The sequence below is a fragment of the Pituophis catenifer genome, unplaced genomic scaffold (assembly GCF_029215685.1).
Source record: "Pituophis catenifer annectens isolate HBS135680 unplaced genomic scaffold, rPitCat1.0.hap2 SCAF_2, whole genome shotgun sequence".
Lineage (NCBI taxonomy): Eukaryota > Metazoa > Chordata > Lepidosauria > Squamata > Colubridae > Pituophis > Pituophis catenifer.
In genome coordinates, this window is record NW_027256882.1 from 111,261,286 (window position 1) to 111,277,903 (window position 16,618).

The 16,618-nt window shown below is 38.6% G+C and overlaps 1 protein-coding gene across 1 annotated transcript in view; it reads right to left on the minus strand.

Annotated features, from left to right (window-relative positions):
- Positions 1–16,618, minus strand: part of SH3PXD2B (SH3 and PX domains 2B) — a 121,205-nt gene that overhangs the window by 56,225 nt on the left and 48,362 nt on the right. The window contains exon 3 of the mRNA XM_070933967.1: positions 9,797–9,872. Coding sequence (XP_070790068.1) covers positions 9,797–9,872 — 76 coding nt within the window. The remainder of the gene's footprint in view (positions 1–9,796; positions 9,873–16,618) is intronic.

Consider the following 16,618-nt stretch of genomic DNA (forward strand, 5'->3'; position numbering starts at 1 on the left):
TTCTGGAGCTGACCAGAAGTCCGGTTCCCCCACCATAGAGTCTCTTCCTAGCACAGCCTCCTTTTTCCTCTACTTGTCCTAACCAAAAGCCCTATCAATTGTGGAGCTGACCGGCTACAGGCAGCCACAGCAGAGGGATGAAAGAGCCATATGCGGCTCCAGAGCCACGGGTTGCTGGCCCGTTCTAGCCCGACATGACATCAGGAGAGGAGTAGCAGCACTATGAATGCTGGAGAAAGGAGTAGACCAGGACAGCCAGAGGCAGTTTGCTTTATAGAAAGCAGGTAGGCAGGACCTGTCCAGTTGCTAAAATAGCATGAAGATTGCTAGATGCAGCAGCAGAAAGTGACTTGCCTACCAGGCAGTGTACTTTTCCACCATTGCCTGAGTTTGACAGATAATAAGATCACTAAAGGAGATGGAAAGGTTTTGACAAATGGTTAAACCCATCCCTCTAGCCATCTCTTCAAACCCCCTCTTCCAGTCATAGATCTATATCAGGAAGAACAATTAGTGGATTATCATTAAAAATGAGTTTTACTGCCACTCCGAAAGTGTTATTTCTTTTCCTTTTGTATGGTTTTAAATAACAATGATGCTAACTTACTCATTTATGAGCCGTGGTAGCACAATGGTTAAAATGCAGTATTGCAGGCTAATTCTGTTGACTGCCAGGAGTTCAATCCTGACCGGCTCAAGATTGATTCAGCCTTCCATCTTTCCGAGATCGATTAAATGAGGAACCAGATTGTTGAGGGCAATGTGCTGACTCTGTAAACTGCTTAGAGAAGGCTGTAAAAGCACTATGAAATGGTATATAAGTCTTAGTGCTATTGCTATTTTTAGCACCCTAGATAGTAAACATACTTATGTTACTGGGGAATGGCCATCTGACAAGGGTTAATTGCTGCACAGATTCCAGATATCAGTCCTGTGGTCATTTCAACTGTCAGTTTGAATTGTATTGTCTCCATAAATCCAATTTCCTGTATGAAGCAATGCATTCCCAAAAAAGAATGGACATTTTACAACACATAGAACTATGTTTTGAATGACAAGTCCTTCCTCTTGCAATCTTTCAGCACTATGCAATATAGACAGTGATTCAGCAAGAAAAAGTCCATTTATCACACGGGTGTCAAACTTGTGGCGTCAGGTTGCCATCACATGATGTTTCACAATGTTTTTCCCTTCGCGGACCTGGGGTGGGCATGGCCCGCATGTGACACATCCGGCCTTCGTACTGCCAATTTGTTACCCCTGATCTATCACCTAGTGCCATGCGTGCCACAGGTGGCACGAAGAGCCCTCTCTGCAGGCATGTGAGCCGTCGCCCCAGCTCTGTTGTGCTGCGCATGGCCACGTGCTTCCCCCCTCCAGTTTTTGGGCCTCTGCCGTGCATGCGCAGGGGGCGGAGTGCATGTGGGAGATGGATGTGCATGAGTGGGGGCAGGGCACACGCACGGGGTCGTGCACATATGCGCAGGGGATGGGGTTCATGTGCGGGGTCACGTGTGCATAAGCGGGATCATGCACACATGCGCAGGAGCAGGTCGCACACAGGGGTGTCACACACATGCGCGAGGGCAAAGCACACGGGGGGGTCAGGCGTGCATTGCATTATGGGTGTGTGCACGTGCACGCTTTTGGCACTTGGTCAGCCATCACTGACCTAGTGGAAAGCTGATCTGCATTAAAACAGTAGAAATAGCAATAGCACTTAAGATTTATATACTGCTTCACAGTGCTTTACAGGCTCCTCTAACTGGTTTAAATATAGAGTAGCTATTACATTGAATAGACAGTGAGGATATAATAATAATGGGTAACCTGCAGCCTATAGATTACAGGGACTTGTCCAAGTAACCCAAAATTCCCATGATCACAGAGATAAAATTTGTGGCAATCTGCCACACAGCTTTTATTGGATTTTTTTTCCTCCTTTTCAAATGAAAGTTAATATATGTTTTAAAACTACAGCCTTTAAACTCATCTACAAGTTTGGGGCCTGTTTATCTGAGTAATATCATTGCATCACTGACACAATCCTTGCTCCCTTTTTTGTGTGTTGTGTGTGGGGGGATGACTTTCTTTCCCTTGCGTAGAGAATAAATATTCCACACCTTGCACAGAGAAGTCTGTCAGCTCATAAAGGGATTTTATACCATTGTATTATCTATTCCTCCCCCCCAACTTTTACCCCTTTGAAAGTAATTTGCTATTCATCACTTCTCAAATTTCACCTAGACACTCTTGGCTGTGATTCACTTTTAAACATATGGACACAATTCCTTTCCAGAAGGAACGGATGGTTGCCAGGAACTGGCAGATATGCCTGACGGCTACAGTTTCAAACAATGCTCAACACATAAATGGTGGCGCTGCCTCCTGTTAACATCAAACTAAATATATAGACCAGGCTTGTTATTTACAATGGACAGAACACCAGACTAAAAGCTGCCTAGGGAAACACAGAATCTTCCATCTCTTTGTGGAAATTTAATTAGGAATTTATATTTTTGGCCCCATATGGTGTCAGGACATACTATCATATAATGTCGCGACATGGTAAATAAATCGAAGTGAAATTTGGAAAAACTGTAAAAGACAAAAGTGAAAAATAAAAGACCTTTCTTTCAAATTAACACACTGCAACAAACAAGTGGCCAACTTACCAGCTTTCTTGGATGGAATTGGTTAGAACAAGAGAGAAATGGAAAAGGGCCATTGTAGCAGAAGTCTCTCTACAATGCAGATTTGGTACAACATGAACCACGAAATGTTGCATAAGACTCCACAGAACTCAAGCAAAGTGGAGCATTAATGGATTTTAATAATCTTTTCTCACACAGGTATTGGTAGTCCTCGACTTATGATTACAACTGAACCCAAAATTTATGTTGTTAAGCGAGATATTTGTTAAATGAATTTTCCCCCCTTTCTTGCCACAGTTGTTAACGTGAATTGCTGCAGTTGCTAAATGAGCAACACGTTTAATTGAAACAAGCTTCCCCATTGACTTTGCTTGTCAGTTGCAAAAGGTGGTCACATGACCCCAGGACACTGCAACAGTCATAAATATGAACTAGTTGCCAAGCATTCAAGTTTTGATCACATGACTATGGAGGATGCTGCAATGGTCGTAAGTGTGAAAAATGGTCGTAACTTTTTTCAGTGCCGTTGTAACTTTGGAAGATCGTTAAGCAAACTGTTGTAAGTTGAGGACTACCATATTATGCACTTAGCTAGGCAGATTCCCCACTACTTAGAGACTGTCATGTATAGATCCAATGCACCAGGCTATACTAAATAGGATTGAGTGTCACATTCTGCCTTAGTCTAAAGCATGATCAAATCAACACAAAAGCATGGTAGTTCTGGGCAACTTTGAGGTAGTCACACTCTCTCAGTTCAAACGATAAAGTACAAGACTGTTATTATTGTGAGGATAGAACTGGAGAAGAGAGCACAATGGCTCAGGGGTGGGGGGAGGCAGCATATAATTAAATAATGGAATGGATAAACTCTGTGAGTGTAAGGACTTGTCAACCTGAGGTTTTGTAAGAAAGGTCATAGATTTGACTAAACTTATTCATGCATACTGTTTTAAATCATTTCTTGTCTCAGGTATTGTTTTATAGAGGTTTAACTAAGATCAATGCAATTTTACAGCTAAAAGTAAACACTTCAAATATGGGCAAAGTTGTCTCTCTATGCAGCTCATCTTAGCCTTTTTAGGAAAATACTAGTGAAAACATGCTCTAGATTAGAATGAATACAATATTTGGAAGACTCAGCTCTGTATATAAAAGTTGTTTCCTGAGAAATTTGGCTAGATCTAGGTATATAGTTAGTCCAGATTTCCCCCCTTGTGCATTTCCTCTCCATGCCCTGCCACCCTTGGAGAACTTTGCATATATGTTTCCATATTTAGAAAATCATGCAGGATTTTCTATCTGCCAACTTTTGTGTTACATGTGGGGAGTTTTAATCATAGTCTTTGCTTTTGTGTATTCATTATGATCAAGTATGTGCATCTGAGAAATAATAAGCTAAGGAAGCAATTTATGGAAAGAATGACTTCCAGTTTACATTAAAATTGTTTCCTAGAATTAAAAACACCCCCCCAAACTATCTAGTTTAGGCCATTATTCCCCAATCTAAGTGTCTTTCAGATGTGCTGGACTTTGACCATTTTAATTCCTTCAGCCATCATTGGGTGGCTGAAGTGCCAAATTGGGAGTTCAAAACAGATGGACATCTAGGATTAGAAACACCTTAGGTTACTGATTATCTAGGGCTCTAACCTACATGGGAATCATGATGGATGGAAAAGCACCCCCACTTCATATCTTTTCATATGTTTGCCCTCAAAATATTGTGTGCAATGAGGATAATTAGAGTTTAGAATTAGAGTGCTCATTCTTCATCTTCTTCCTCCATTAATTAAACCTTTAAACAAAATGGCCGAGTAGACATTGCTGCTGACATTCCATTCCTTTATATTCTAAGACCCTATTATGTATGTATGTATGTATGTATGTATGTATGTATGTATGTATGTATGTATTTTATATATTCCAGTTACCACCCATCTCATCTGGGGTGACTCTAGATGACTTACAATGATTTAAAAAAAATTAAAAACATTAAAACAATAAATAGTAACATTAAATTAGTTTAAAATCTATAAAGATGGGAAGGAAGGGAGCAAAATGCACACAAGGAGGAGGTGGGCTCTTATCTTAGTCTGATGATGACCTCCAGAATAATGTACCCTCATTGGGGCGCCAGGCCAGTTGACGAGCCAGGTCTTCAGCTCTTTCAGAAGGCCAAAAGGATGGGTGTGGATCACATCTCAAGAAGCATGATATTCTAAAGTGCAGGAGCCATGGCTCTTCTCCTAGATCCCACTGGCCAGAATTCTTTGAATAGGGCCACCAGATGACATCCTATAGATGCAATTAGGGTAAAGAAACAATGGTGCTTCACTACTCTTACCGCCATGAGGTATGCCTTAATAGCAGCTTTAAGTTATGTTTTATCAAACTAATCCTTGTTTTCCTCCAGCAGCTCTCTAGTCCTCTCTCAGCCATTTTCAGAACCCACAGCTCTCCGTAAACCATGGGGAGTATCGGGACCAATGGGTCAAGAGAAGCCATAAAGGCATGATCCTGTCTGAAGCCTCAGTTGCCCTCTGGTTCCAGGACATTATAAAGCGATCCAGTATTTAAAAAAGAGCAGTCTGTCCAGAAGACAGAGGCCCAATTCAACTGTTTAAATCTCAGTGTTATTATCTGAGGTATAGAATTATAATCTTGAATATTATAACCTGTCTTAATGAAAATGCAATCAGCTGTTACAGGTTATTGATGCTTAATGTCTTCTCATTTATCATATACTATTATGGATTACCATCAACCATGGATTGGCAATCAAGTGACAGAGATATTTTTTATTTAAAAAAAAACAAGCTAAAGTTAAGCATGATTTTCTTCCCTGTAGTTAATTTTGCAAGCTCAGTTACCTTGTGTTCGTTTTTGTATGTTTCCCAATTTCTATCTGGTTCCTTACATTTCTTTCAGGTTCAAACGATAATGTGAAGTAATCATAGCAAAACCATTGCAGCCTATCCTTTAAAACGTAATTTTAAATATTTATGGTATTAAAAATACCTTCCTTAGATAAGAAAAGATACTCAAAGCTGCTGATCGACTATTTTGTTTCCTATCAAAGGTTTCAAATCTAAATGTGTTAGAGGTTTGCAAAAAGAAAAAAGAAAGAAAAGCTGGAGGCAGCTGGGTAGACAGGATAACTGGAAACATTTTTCAGACGTCAGGAACCACAATGTATAATATTACCCAAGGAGGGCTTCCCAGAAAGCAGCATATTTGAATTATAAAGCAAGAGCCAAATTCCCATAGTGGTACTGAAATTCAAGGGTTGGTATGGTATTATTAAAAGAAAAATTGCACAGAAGGGAAGAATATAAGAAGGGTGATAACTGGAAGAAGTTGGAATGCAAACAAGCCTAGGCTCTCAATGTAAAACCAACACTTTCTCTCTCCCAAAATACATATACAAGCACATCTACACACCCAAACTCAAAAGCTATTCCCTCTTCCTTCACATTTTATTTAGAAAGAGTCATAAGTGACAGATGATACAGAAAACTCTGGTTCCTGTCTTGAGTTTCCCAGCCATTTGGGGTTTGAAATAAAAGAACTTGTTTCAGTGGATGAACAAGGGAGAAGATTCAAGGAACTGCAGACCTACATCATTCTGCCCTTGCAAAAGTGCCAAACACAGAATGTCTGATTATTTCCAACCATTTATAAATCTCAGCCTATAAAAGCTTTGCTTGGCCAAGAAAGATCTCCCAGAGGTACAAAACAAGTCTTAGCCAGAGAAGCTGGTAACATTTCTTCAAGTCTAACACTTAAGGCAGAGAGAATTCAACAGGTTCTGGTTGAACATCAGGCAAAGTTTCCTAAGAGTATAAGCCAAGTGTTTCTCAATTTTAGCAACTTTAAGATGTGTGTACCTCAGCTCCCAGATAGCATGCTGTCTGGGGAATTCTGGGAATTGAAATCCATATATCTCAAAGTTACTAAGGTGGTGAAACACTTACATAGGCAGTTTGATGGCTTCCTGAGGGATGCATTCAGACAATTGCAGATACCAGCTTTTAAGAATGATTCAAACTGGATTTTTTTAAAGGAAGGAACTGTCCATTCCACTGCTGGGATTTTATGGAGTCAGACATTTGTATATTGAATTCCTCATTTGTGATTATTTTTATGGAATTGCCCAAATTCTGTTGGGAACTCACATTGGGAGAACATGACCTTCACCTCTGCTTTCTATTGTAAAATAATTCCATAAAAAGGAAAATTTCCAAGTTTCCCAAAAGGAAAGAAGGCACTAAAAGCAAGCAAAATGTACCATTGCTGTAACCATTTTGGAAACAAATTTCCCTGAGCTATCCAAAAATAGGTTACAATGCTTCAGAAACAGAATATACTCAAATTGTAATTTCTATTTGTTCAAATCGGAGATGCTGGCAAGCTGTTATATCTCTCCTATTTCATTCTGCTGGCATGGAAAATCACACTCTTTTTCTCTGCACTCATGCCAGAGTGAGCCTTGCTTTGCTGCTACCACAATCCAAGGAACAGCTGGAATCAGAATGCAACTCCTGGAAATAACCATGATGGTTACTAAGCTGCAATTCTGCCTATATCTGAGGAAGAGCATCATTGCATAATGGAATGTTTTAATGGGAATAATTACACAGCCAAAAGAGAAACACATTCAAATAGCATAAGTCTATTTGGAAATCTGTGATACTATACTGCAGCAATGGAGAGATTTGGGGAAGAATAATGATTTGAAATTTGGGGTGCTCAGTTGCCTGACAGAATCCGAATCTTAAAGCCACCCTTCCCAGCCTTGATTCCTCCAAATATACAACTTCCATCAATCTGAATCAAACGAGTCAATAGTTCAGAACAAGTATATTTGTGATCCTAAAAGAGAACCATAGGATTAGAAAGTGGCATAAAGGCCATGGGGTCTATCTCCCTGTTCAGTGCAGAAATCCAAATTAATCTACCCAAATAGTTGTCTACAGTTTGATTTGTAAATATAAGACAAGTCAACATTGGTTTCAAGGATACATTTAGTCTTACTATTAGAAGGTTTAGCTAACCATAAATCAGTGTCTGCTATCTGGTATTTAAATCTATTATTCCATGATGTACACTATCAAATAAAAGAAAATAGATCTCCTATTTCTTCAGTGTGACCTTCTTTGAAATATTTAGGATACCCTCAATCTCACTCTCTTCTAAATGGTAAATGTTCCCATTTCTACATAGGTTTTAGCTTCCAGAACCCAGATCATCCCCATTGCCCTTCTCTGAACTTGCTTCAATTCCTCTAAAAAAAATCAAGCTACGTTGGTTGCTAGGAGGCAAAAATGACTTGATGACTCATAATAAAATCAATCAATCAATCAATCAATCTTCTTCCTGATCCCAGCTGATTCCGAACGTTGTCTTGGCAATAGGTCTACAGATCCAGAATATTTGTCTATACTCTTTTTCCCCCCCGCAATCCTCTTTATATTTCCATGATGTATTTTTTTTTCTTTTTTCAGATATTCACCAAGTTTCTGTACAGACATACAGTTTCTCCTATTATACTTATCTTTTTTCTTTTGTACTTTTAATACTACAATTTTAAAGAACTCCCACATAATACTGAGCTCAAACAGAATGGAATGGGACAACTTGCCATGGCCAACTCGCCATGGGACAATTTAACAGTACAATTATTTAAAATAAATACAAATTTATTTAAAATTTTGTCGTTCTGTCCCTCTTTTCACATTTCATTCTGTCCCTCTTTTTGCATCCTTTCTTTAATGATTCTATTCCACCATTTCTTTGATATTAGTGTAACTTGTCCTGCAGCAAGTTGTCCCACAGCCAGTTGGCCATGGTGAGTTGTCCCATGGTGAGTTGGCCATAGCGAGTTCGACACAGCAAGTTGGCTATGGCGAATTATCATAGACCCCAAACAGAAACAGTTCAGTACTGATGTAATCTGTTCTGAATATCCAGCTTCATAAGGATCTTAGGAGATCACTATCCATACTTGTTTAATCTTATCTGGATTTTTTTCAATTTGTTTTCTCTCATCCATTGTAAAACTGTCTGTTCAGAAAGGAAAAATAGAGCTATGTATCATCTACATACCGATTTCACCCTAGGCCAAATATCTAAGTATCTTCTAACTTAATTCTATGATACATTATCAGCATATATCATTTCCCAGGTTGACTAATGTAATTTCTATCTGATATTCAGGCCAGAACTATATTGAAATCAACATAAATAATTAGGATCAAACAAGACCAAAGCAGTGAAAGCCCTGCAGCAGATCATAGCAACACAAACCCCATGTTGGAAATAGCCAATCTAATCACAAATTTCCATTCAAATGACTAAATGCGCTCTGTGGGCACACCTGCCCTCTGGAATCAGCTCCCCCTGGAGCTCCCGATGGCCCCCGACCTTCGCTCTTTCTGCCGCGAACTAAAAACGTAGCTATTTTGCCTGGCCGGCCTGGACTGATGGGGGTTTTTTAAATGGATTTTAATTGATTTTAAGGTTTTTATGTGTAATTTTTAACCCAGAATTTTTGTTTCATTTTTCTGTTTTATTGTTGTGAGCTGCCCTGAGTCCTCTCGGAGAAAGGGCGGCATATAAGTCTGTCTGTCTGTCTGTCTGTCTGTCTGTCTGTCTGTCTGTCTAAATAAATAAATAAATAAATAAATAAATAAATAAATAAATAAATAAATAAATGTGTTGACATAAAATCCTGTCATTATACTTAACATGACTATTTGGCCAAATCTGATGGAGAAGTCAAAACTTGTAGTCAAGGTGGAACAAATTGCCTTCGGAGGTTGTGGGTGCCCCATCACTGGAGGCTTTTAAGAAGAGACTAGACAGTCATTTGTCAGAAATAGTATAGGTCTCTTGCATGAGGAGTGGGTTGGACTAGATGACCTCCAAGGTCCCTTCCAACTCTGTTATTGTTACTAAAAAATGGAGAAATAAAGAGCTACATTAATCTATAATAGATTGATTGACAAAAAGAATGAGAGGAGATGGAAAAGGGATGGATGGATAAGTAAATAGATGATAGACAGACAGTTAGATAGACACAGATAGAAAGAATATATAAAAATATTTCATTTGAGAACTATACTGTTCACCTTACAAACCTGGCAAAAACGGAATTATCCTTTGTTTAGGGTCCTTCTGTCCTCCTTCCATTGGAAATTTGTCCAACATTTGCATCTTTAAAACAAAACAAAACAAAAAGATCGTGTGTGAGAGAGACACAGTTAACATAGCCACAGAATAATAAATGAATGTTTACATTAAAAAGAAATCAGTATTGCAGACAAACAAATATAACCATAGCCACCTGGTGTTTTCAGAAATACAAACTCCACCAGACAGACTTTCTAAGACTGATGCCGCATCTGCTGTTTTTAATTTCTTGAAAGATTTCATGTTTAGAGTCCTTGTGGAAACAATGCCTCCTCATGCAGAAACAGGAAAGGCTCAATTTTTCTAAAGCCTTAGGCAATCTCTCTGATTTCTATGTTGTGCACATCCATACTTACTGCACCTTGCAATGAACAGATTTTCCCCCCCAATCTTAATAAGAGAAGGGATGGATAGCTTTAGCTTTCCTCCCTTTCAATGTGAGTTGGAATGAGAAAAGATTTATGGGAACGTTCAAATGGATGTCAAATTGTGTGTGTTTTTCCTGATTCACCAGCACAGGCAGTTCATGAGACAAAAAGAGAAGAAACGAGGTAAAAAGGTCCACCACGACACTGTTCACAACAATCTTGATATACAGGCAGTCCTTGATTTATAACAGTTCATTCAGTGACTGTTCAGAGTTCCAACGGCACTGAAAAAAATGACTTATCATTTTTCACAGCTGCAACTTTTGCAGTGTCCCCACAGTCACGTGGATCAAAATTCAGATGTTTGGCAACTGGCTCATATTTATGACAAGTTGCTGTGTCCTGAGGTCATGTGATCACCTTTTGTGACCTTCTGACAAGCAAAATCAATCAGGAAACCAGATTCATTTAACAGCTGGGTTACTAACTTATCAATTGCAGTAATTTGCTTAAAAACTGTGACAAGAAATGTCATAAAATGAGGCAAAACTCACTTAACGTCTAAAGTAACAACAGAAATTTTGGGCTTAATTATCATCATAAGTCGAGGACTACCTGTATTGAAATATCTTTTTTCAGCACACCAATATTGTGAGCCACCCAGAGTCATATATTTGAGATGGGCAGCTACATAAACTGAAAAAAAAAAAAAAAGTAAAAATATGGTTACCTTTTAAAAATCTCACAGTAAGCTTGGTAAGTGTTAATTGAATTTAGAGAAAAGTAGGGATCTTTGTCTGAATTCTGCTCAAGCTGGATATGAGATGAAACCAAGCAGAGAGGTAAAAACAATCTCTGATCTAGAAACGTAATGAGGGCCCTTCATTACATTGTTTTAACTTCAACGTCAACTCCTCTAATTCTTGGCCATTGGTCACCCTCAGTGGTGGGTTTCAAAATTTTTTACTACTGGTTCTGTTGATGTGGCTTGGCTTGGTGGGCGTGGCAGGAGAAGGATACTGTAAAATCTCCATTCCCACCCCACTTCAGGGGAAGGATACTGTAAAATCTCCATTCCCTCCCCAATCCAGGGGAAGGTTACTGCAAAATACGCATTTCCTCCTGATCAGCTGGGACTTGGGGGGCAGAGAATAGATGGGGGCAGGGCCAGTCAGAATTTTTACTACCAGTTCTCCTAACTACCCAAAATTTCCGCTACCGGTTCTCCAGAACTGGTCAGAACCGGCTGAAATCCATCTCTGGTCACCCTGCTGGAGGCCAGAACACTAGGCGAGCGTTAGTTGCCTATCTTGCACTTCAGAATCAATGTCAGGACATACCACATGGCCTAATTCAATAAAGAAAGGCAGATTCCTGTGTTCAAGCTCACATCTACTGGACTCATGGCGATTTACTAATGAACCTGTGGCAGATGAAGAATCTTTTGAAAAGACACAGCAGGGTATGCAAGAAAGCAAAAACAGCGTTATCAAGACTCCAAGCCCTCACCTGTACTTTTTTTCTTCTCAAATCTAAATTGTTACAATTTCATCTATTGCAGATATTCTAATGCAGTTTTACTACACAGCATTTTCTAATACAACAGTCACAACACGTGTTAGGATATGGTTTGAGCCTAACTATGTGGTACAGGCAATATAAGTGTACTGTTACTTTATCTGTATATGTATTATGTGGCTTTAATGCTGAGTCATGCTGTAATCACATAATTACTGGTTGTGAGAATATTTAAGCAAGGTACTGCAATGTGTTCAGTTGCTACTATGATATGCTGTTGAGAGGTTGCTGCTATGATGCTGCTGTTGATGATGAAGCTGTGATGATAAGCTACCATTGAGAGGAGGTGTTATCTGTAATTATCATTGGATGGATCTGCAACCATCGTGGTTTGTGAACCAGAGTGAGTTTGTTATTCTAACCAACTACTGTTTGTTGAGTAAGAAGATTCTGTAACTACTGGACTGATTTACTGGCAAAGACTTGGAATATGTTTAAAGACTATGAAACTGTTTTTCTACTATAAAGTAAGCTTTTGATAAACCAGTTTGCATATCTCTTATTCATTGCTCTCAGCAACGTTTCACTGTGCAATCTACTCTGCTGGTTGGTAACACAACAACAATAACCTTAACAACACGTAATACTGTAAAAGCAAGATTTATATTAAAAGACTCACATTTTAAAGAATTCACAGTTTCAGCCAAAGTTAGTAGCAAAACTTCCCAGGCCAAAACTTCCCAGGACAGCTTTATGAACAGGGCACAATATTATAGTGAGAAAACTTCTTAGAGGTTTATATATAGCAGTAGGGTCTACATTCTAGACACAGAAATATGTCTTAAATGGCTGCCAATGTATGTAAAATTAGAGCTGCCTAAGGGCATGTTATAAAAGTAATCGGGTCACTTTCCCAAATGCTTGAAGGAAGCAATCAATTCTTCAACTATTTTTCTTGGAAGAATTAAATCCAGAGGGTTTAAACCAATGTTCTCAGAGGCTCCCTGTGACCATAACTGATGAACAATGATGATATATTTTCATGCCATTTCAAGTAAGGCAGGAATAAAAACTCACATAAACCTAGAAATAGGCAGGTCAACAGTTAAAATAAACAACAACAAAAAATCCTTAAGAAACCCTTAGAAAACCAAAGCCTGATCAGGAATATCAGGGATACTGCTCCACTGATATTGTGGCTCTCAACCTCCTCAAACATGTTAAATGGCCATATAGAGGCTGCCAACTATTTCAATCCATAATATAACCAAGTGAATGCCACAACCCAGGAATCACCAGAGCAAATAGCTTTCAATGGTATAGGGGCCTGGTGGCTCAGCAGACTGATAGCATTGTGATTAACACCAGCAGTCTGCAATTACTGTAACTTCGAATCTCACCAGGCTCAAGGCTGACTCAGCCTTCCATCCTTTCTAAGGTAGGTAAATTGAGGATCCAGTTTGTGGGGGCAATAAGCTGACTTTGTATAAATATACAAAAGTATGAAGGCTATTGCTTAACGCATTGTAAGCTGCCCTGAGTCTCCGGAGAAGGGCGGCATATAAATCAAATAAAAAAAAATGCTGTTTTTTAACACAAATAAAGCATGTATCATTTTCCATGACTTGAAGACAACTGATGCCACTGCCAGTATGCTTAAAACTAACCAATATTGTCTCCTTGCTGTTAACAGGAATGCAACATGTCACATAAATATGGCTGAGGAAGCTAGTCTGCTCTTTTCTTATCTTACTAAAGTAAAACATTACATTAGCTTCATATCTGATTGCAACATCAAACACGGATGAGCTTGTATTTTTACTATTTTTCCTCCCCTCAAGCTCCACCCCAAAGTGGGACTGCATCACATTAGGTGATCTCAACAAAGGGTTGCATAAAACAGATGTAGGATTCATGTAAGACAAGTTTCTTCATACCATCCAGAAATGCTTGACTGCAACTCTAATCATTAGCCATCTGGAAGACACTATTGTACTTTGAAGAAGGCTGAATAGGCATTTGGGAATGGCCTTCTTATTTTTGGAAGCACCTTGGAATATAAGATAACAAAATAAAAATAGAAATGCACACAGACTTCACCTAGGAATATGTGGGGCAATTTTGGTATTTGATTTTTCCTCTAAGGAAAATTTATCACCTAGATCAGCTTAACAATGCTAAAAAAACAATTTTCCCAGACAGTTTACTCCCTCCACTAGATGTAGCAGTAGGAACTTTATCCTACACTCATATTTAAGTACAGAATAGACATTCCTCCTTCTCAAGAAATCATTAATAGAGAACAATTGGATACCAAGAAAACAGAAAGATGGATCTTGATAATGAAAAGCTAAATTAGAACATTTTCCCCTTTCTTGACCACACAACTGTCAGAAATATAATTTATGAAGGTAATTTAGGTTTGTAGGATACCTACATTGTTCCATTTCCTTGTAAAATTAACGGCTTATACATCAGTATTTTCATCTGCTAAAAATATTGCCAATTAAAATTTTACCGGGAGACTATTTTATATTGAGAAGATCTGAACGATTCAGACACACACTTTTTGTCTGGGAAGGACACTAACATTTATAGCAGATACAGGAGTGAAGAATGTGAGGCCATACTAAACATGGGAGAAATGAGACTTTAACAAAAAAATGAGATACATTTTCATGTCTGCCAAACTGAAGGACTGGGTTTCTCAGGAGAGGTAACTGAGCTGCAAATCCATTCAATTCATGATTACAGAGTATATGATGACTATTTTTTTTCCTTCTAGACGATTTCCCTGTTCTCCCCAGGATGATTCTGCTTCCTCCCAATTGTTTCTCTTGTAACCAGATAGCAACTATCTTCCATGGAAACTGAAGCCCCAGCATCCATGTCAGCATGGGAGACACGTCTGATAGTCTCATGCACGGTTGCAGCAGCATTTGGTTTTTACAAGCATAGAACATGTGGGATGGACCAAGGCTATTCACAATTTGAAGCACCTAAGAATGTGAATGCAGGCATAGTATTCTATTTGGCATGGATTAAATTAGGTGCTTTACTTATACGCATCATGCTGCTCAATTCACCTGATTGCACTTGAAATGCAAACAATCCTTTGCCCCAAACTCCACTGTTCCCACAAGAAGCTAAGAAATAATTTTGACTTGCATTTGTTTCCTACTTCCAATAGTTCTAATTTTAGAGTTAGCCGATTGTGTCAGCAAGGATCAATTCAACCAGTTGGTATCCCAAACCTACAGAAGTTTTTATAATAAACATTTGTTGTAAATAAAATCAGTGAAAAGAGTGTTCTGCTTGGAATGGATTATCAGCTTTTCCTTAGTCACTATGGTGTCCTCCTCCCCCCTTCTCATGAGTAGCCTAGCTGACCAGAGTTATGCCTGTCTCCCCTACGTATCTTTGAATCAGGAGGAGGAGTGGACTCCACCTCCTCATTGCTAACAGGCTGCAGCTGCTCACAGTCCTGGACCCTCCTGGCCAACTTGCTGCAGCTGTGGCTCACCTCCCTCAGTCTCAGCCTGTTCTCATCCATGGACTCCAGCTGAGGCTGTTCCACCAGATTAGCATTCTCTGAGCCCTGATCCTGACCAATACTCGACTCCACACTTTCCTCTGCAGACTCAAACTCGCCCTCCTCCTCTGAACTCGCATCTGGAAAGGTGTCCGGAGATGGATCTATGACACAACAGTCACAAGGTTATGTTTTGTATTAGTAAATGGGGACACTGCTGTCTTCTCCAGAGCTGTGTAATACAACATGATTCCATATAATCGTCCTAACCAACTTTCTTGCTTATTCTCACATTCTTGAAACAATATGGTATCATAATTCTTGAATATGCATATACCTTTACATGTTATATGCTTAAATGACTTTATATCATCAAATCCAACCAACACAACCCCCAAGCTCGTTATATAGCTACAGTGAGCTATAATAGTCTCTATGTTATAATTTATTAAATTATTCTACAGTATTTGTAGGTCACTCACTTTCTAAAACATGGGCAGCTCTAAACAGTAAAAACTTAATCAAAACATCACAGCTATAAAAAAATAATAAAACTTGTTTCAAATAAAACCATGAGAGCATACAGTAATCATCCTGAAACATAAAAATCCAATTACTAGGGTCATAAGGTTCAAGGAAAAGAGGTCTTTGTTTCCAGAACACAAGTAAGGAGGGAGCCATTCTAATTTAAGGAAAAGAAAATCCAAATTGCAACTACAGTATAAGCAGATATACAGTATATAAACATGATTCTAAAAATCTTCAATCATCTCCCTCCAGCAGTCATTTGATGGCAGGGATACAGGTTCATGAGGTAAAATTTATACATATTTGAGCATCTAGAGAATGTCTGGGCCAGTCAAAATTGTTTCTAAGATTTTTTTAAGTAAAAAAGGATACAGTTGCAGGCTCGGTGACTTTACCTTGTGTTTTTATAAAACTTAACTTACAAAACATAAAAAAAATAATCTTTTTTTCTTAAAATAATTTTATAACAATTTTTATGCATTACCCCATAGCTATGTACAGTTTTAGAAACTTAAATTAGTTTTCACCGAACAAATGTAATCATGGAACCAAGTTTAAAGCAGAAAAAAAATACTACCACAGGAAAATTTCCCCTGATATAACAATCAAAGAGACTGTTATTACCATTTGCAAGCCTGCATGATCAGATTTAGGAAATAGCAGAATTTCAAGAAAGTTTGTACAGTTATGGAACTGTACAAATTCTCCCCTTCAAAGAATAAAAAGCAAGACTGCAGCAAAGAACTGAAAATCACAGTTCAGCTTTTTTGCTTTTTTCCAAAATAAATAGTTAAGACCATTTCTAAGAGGGGTAATTTTAATAA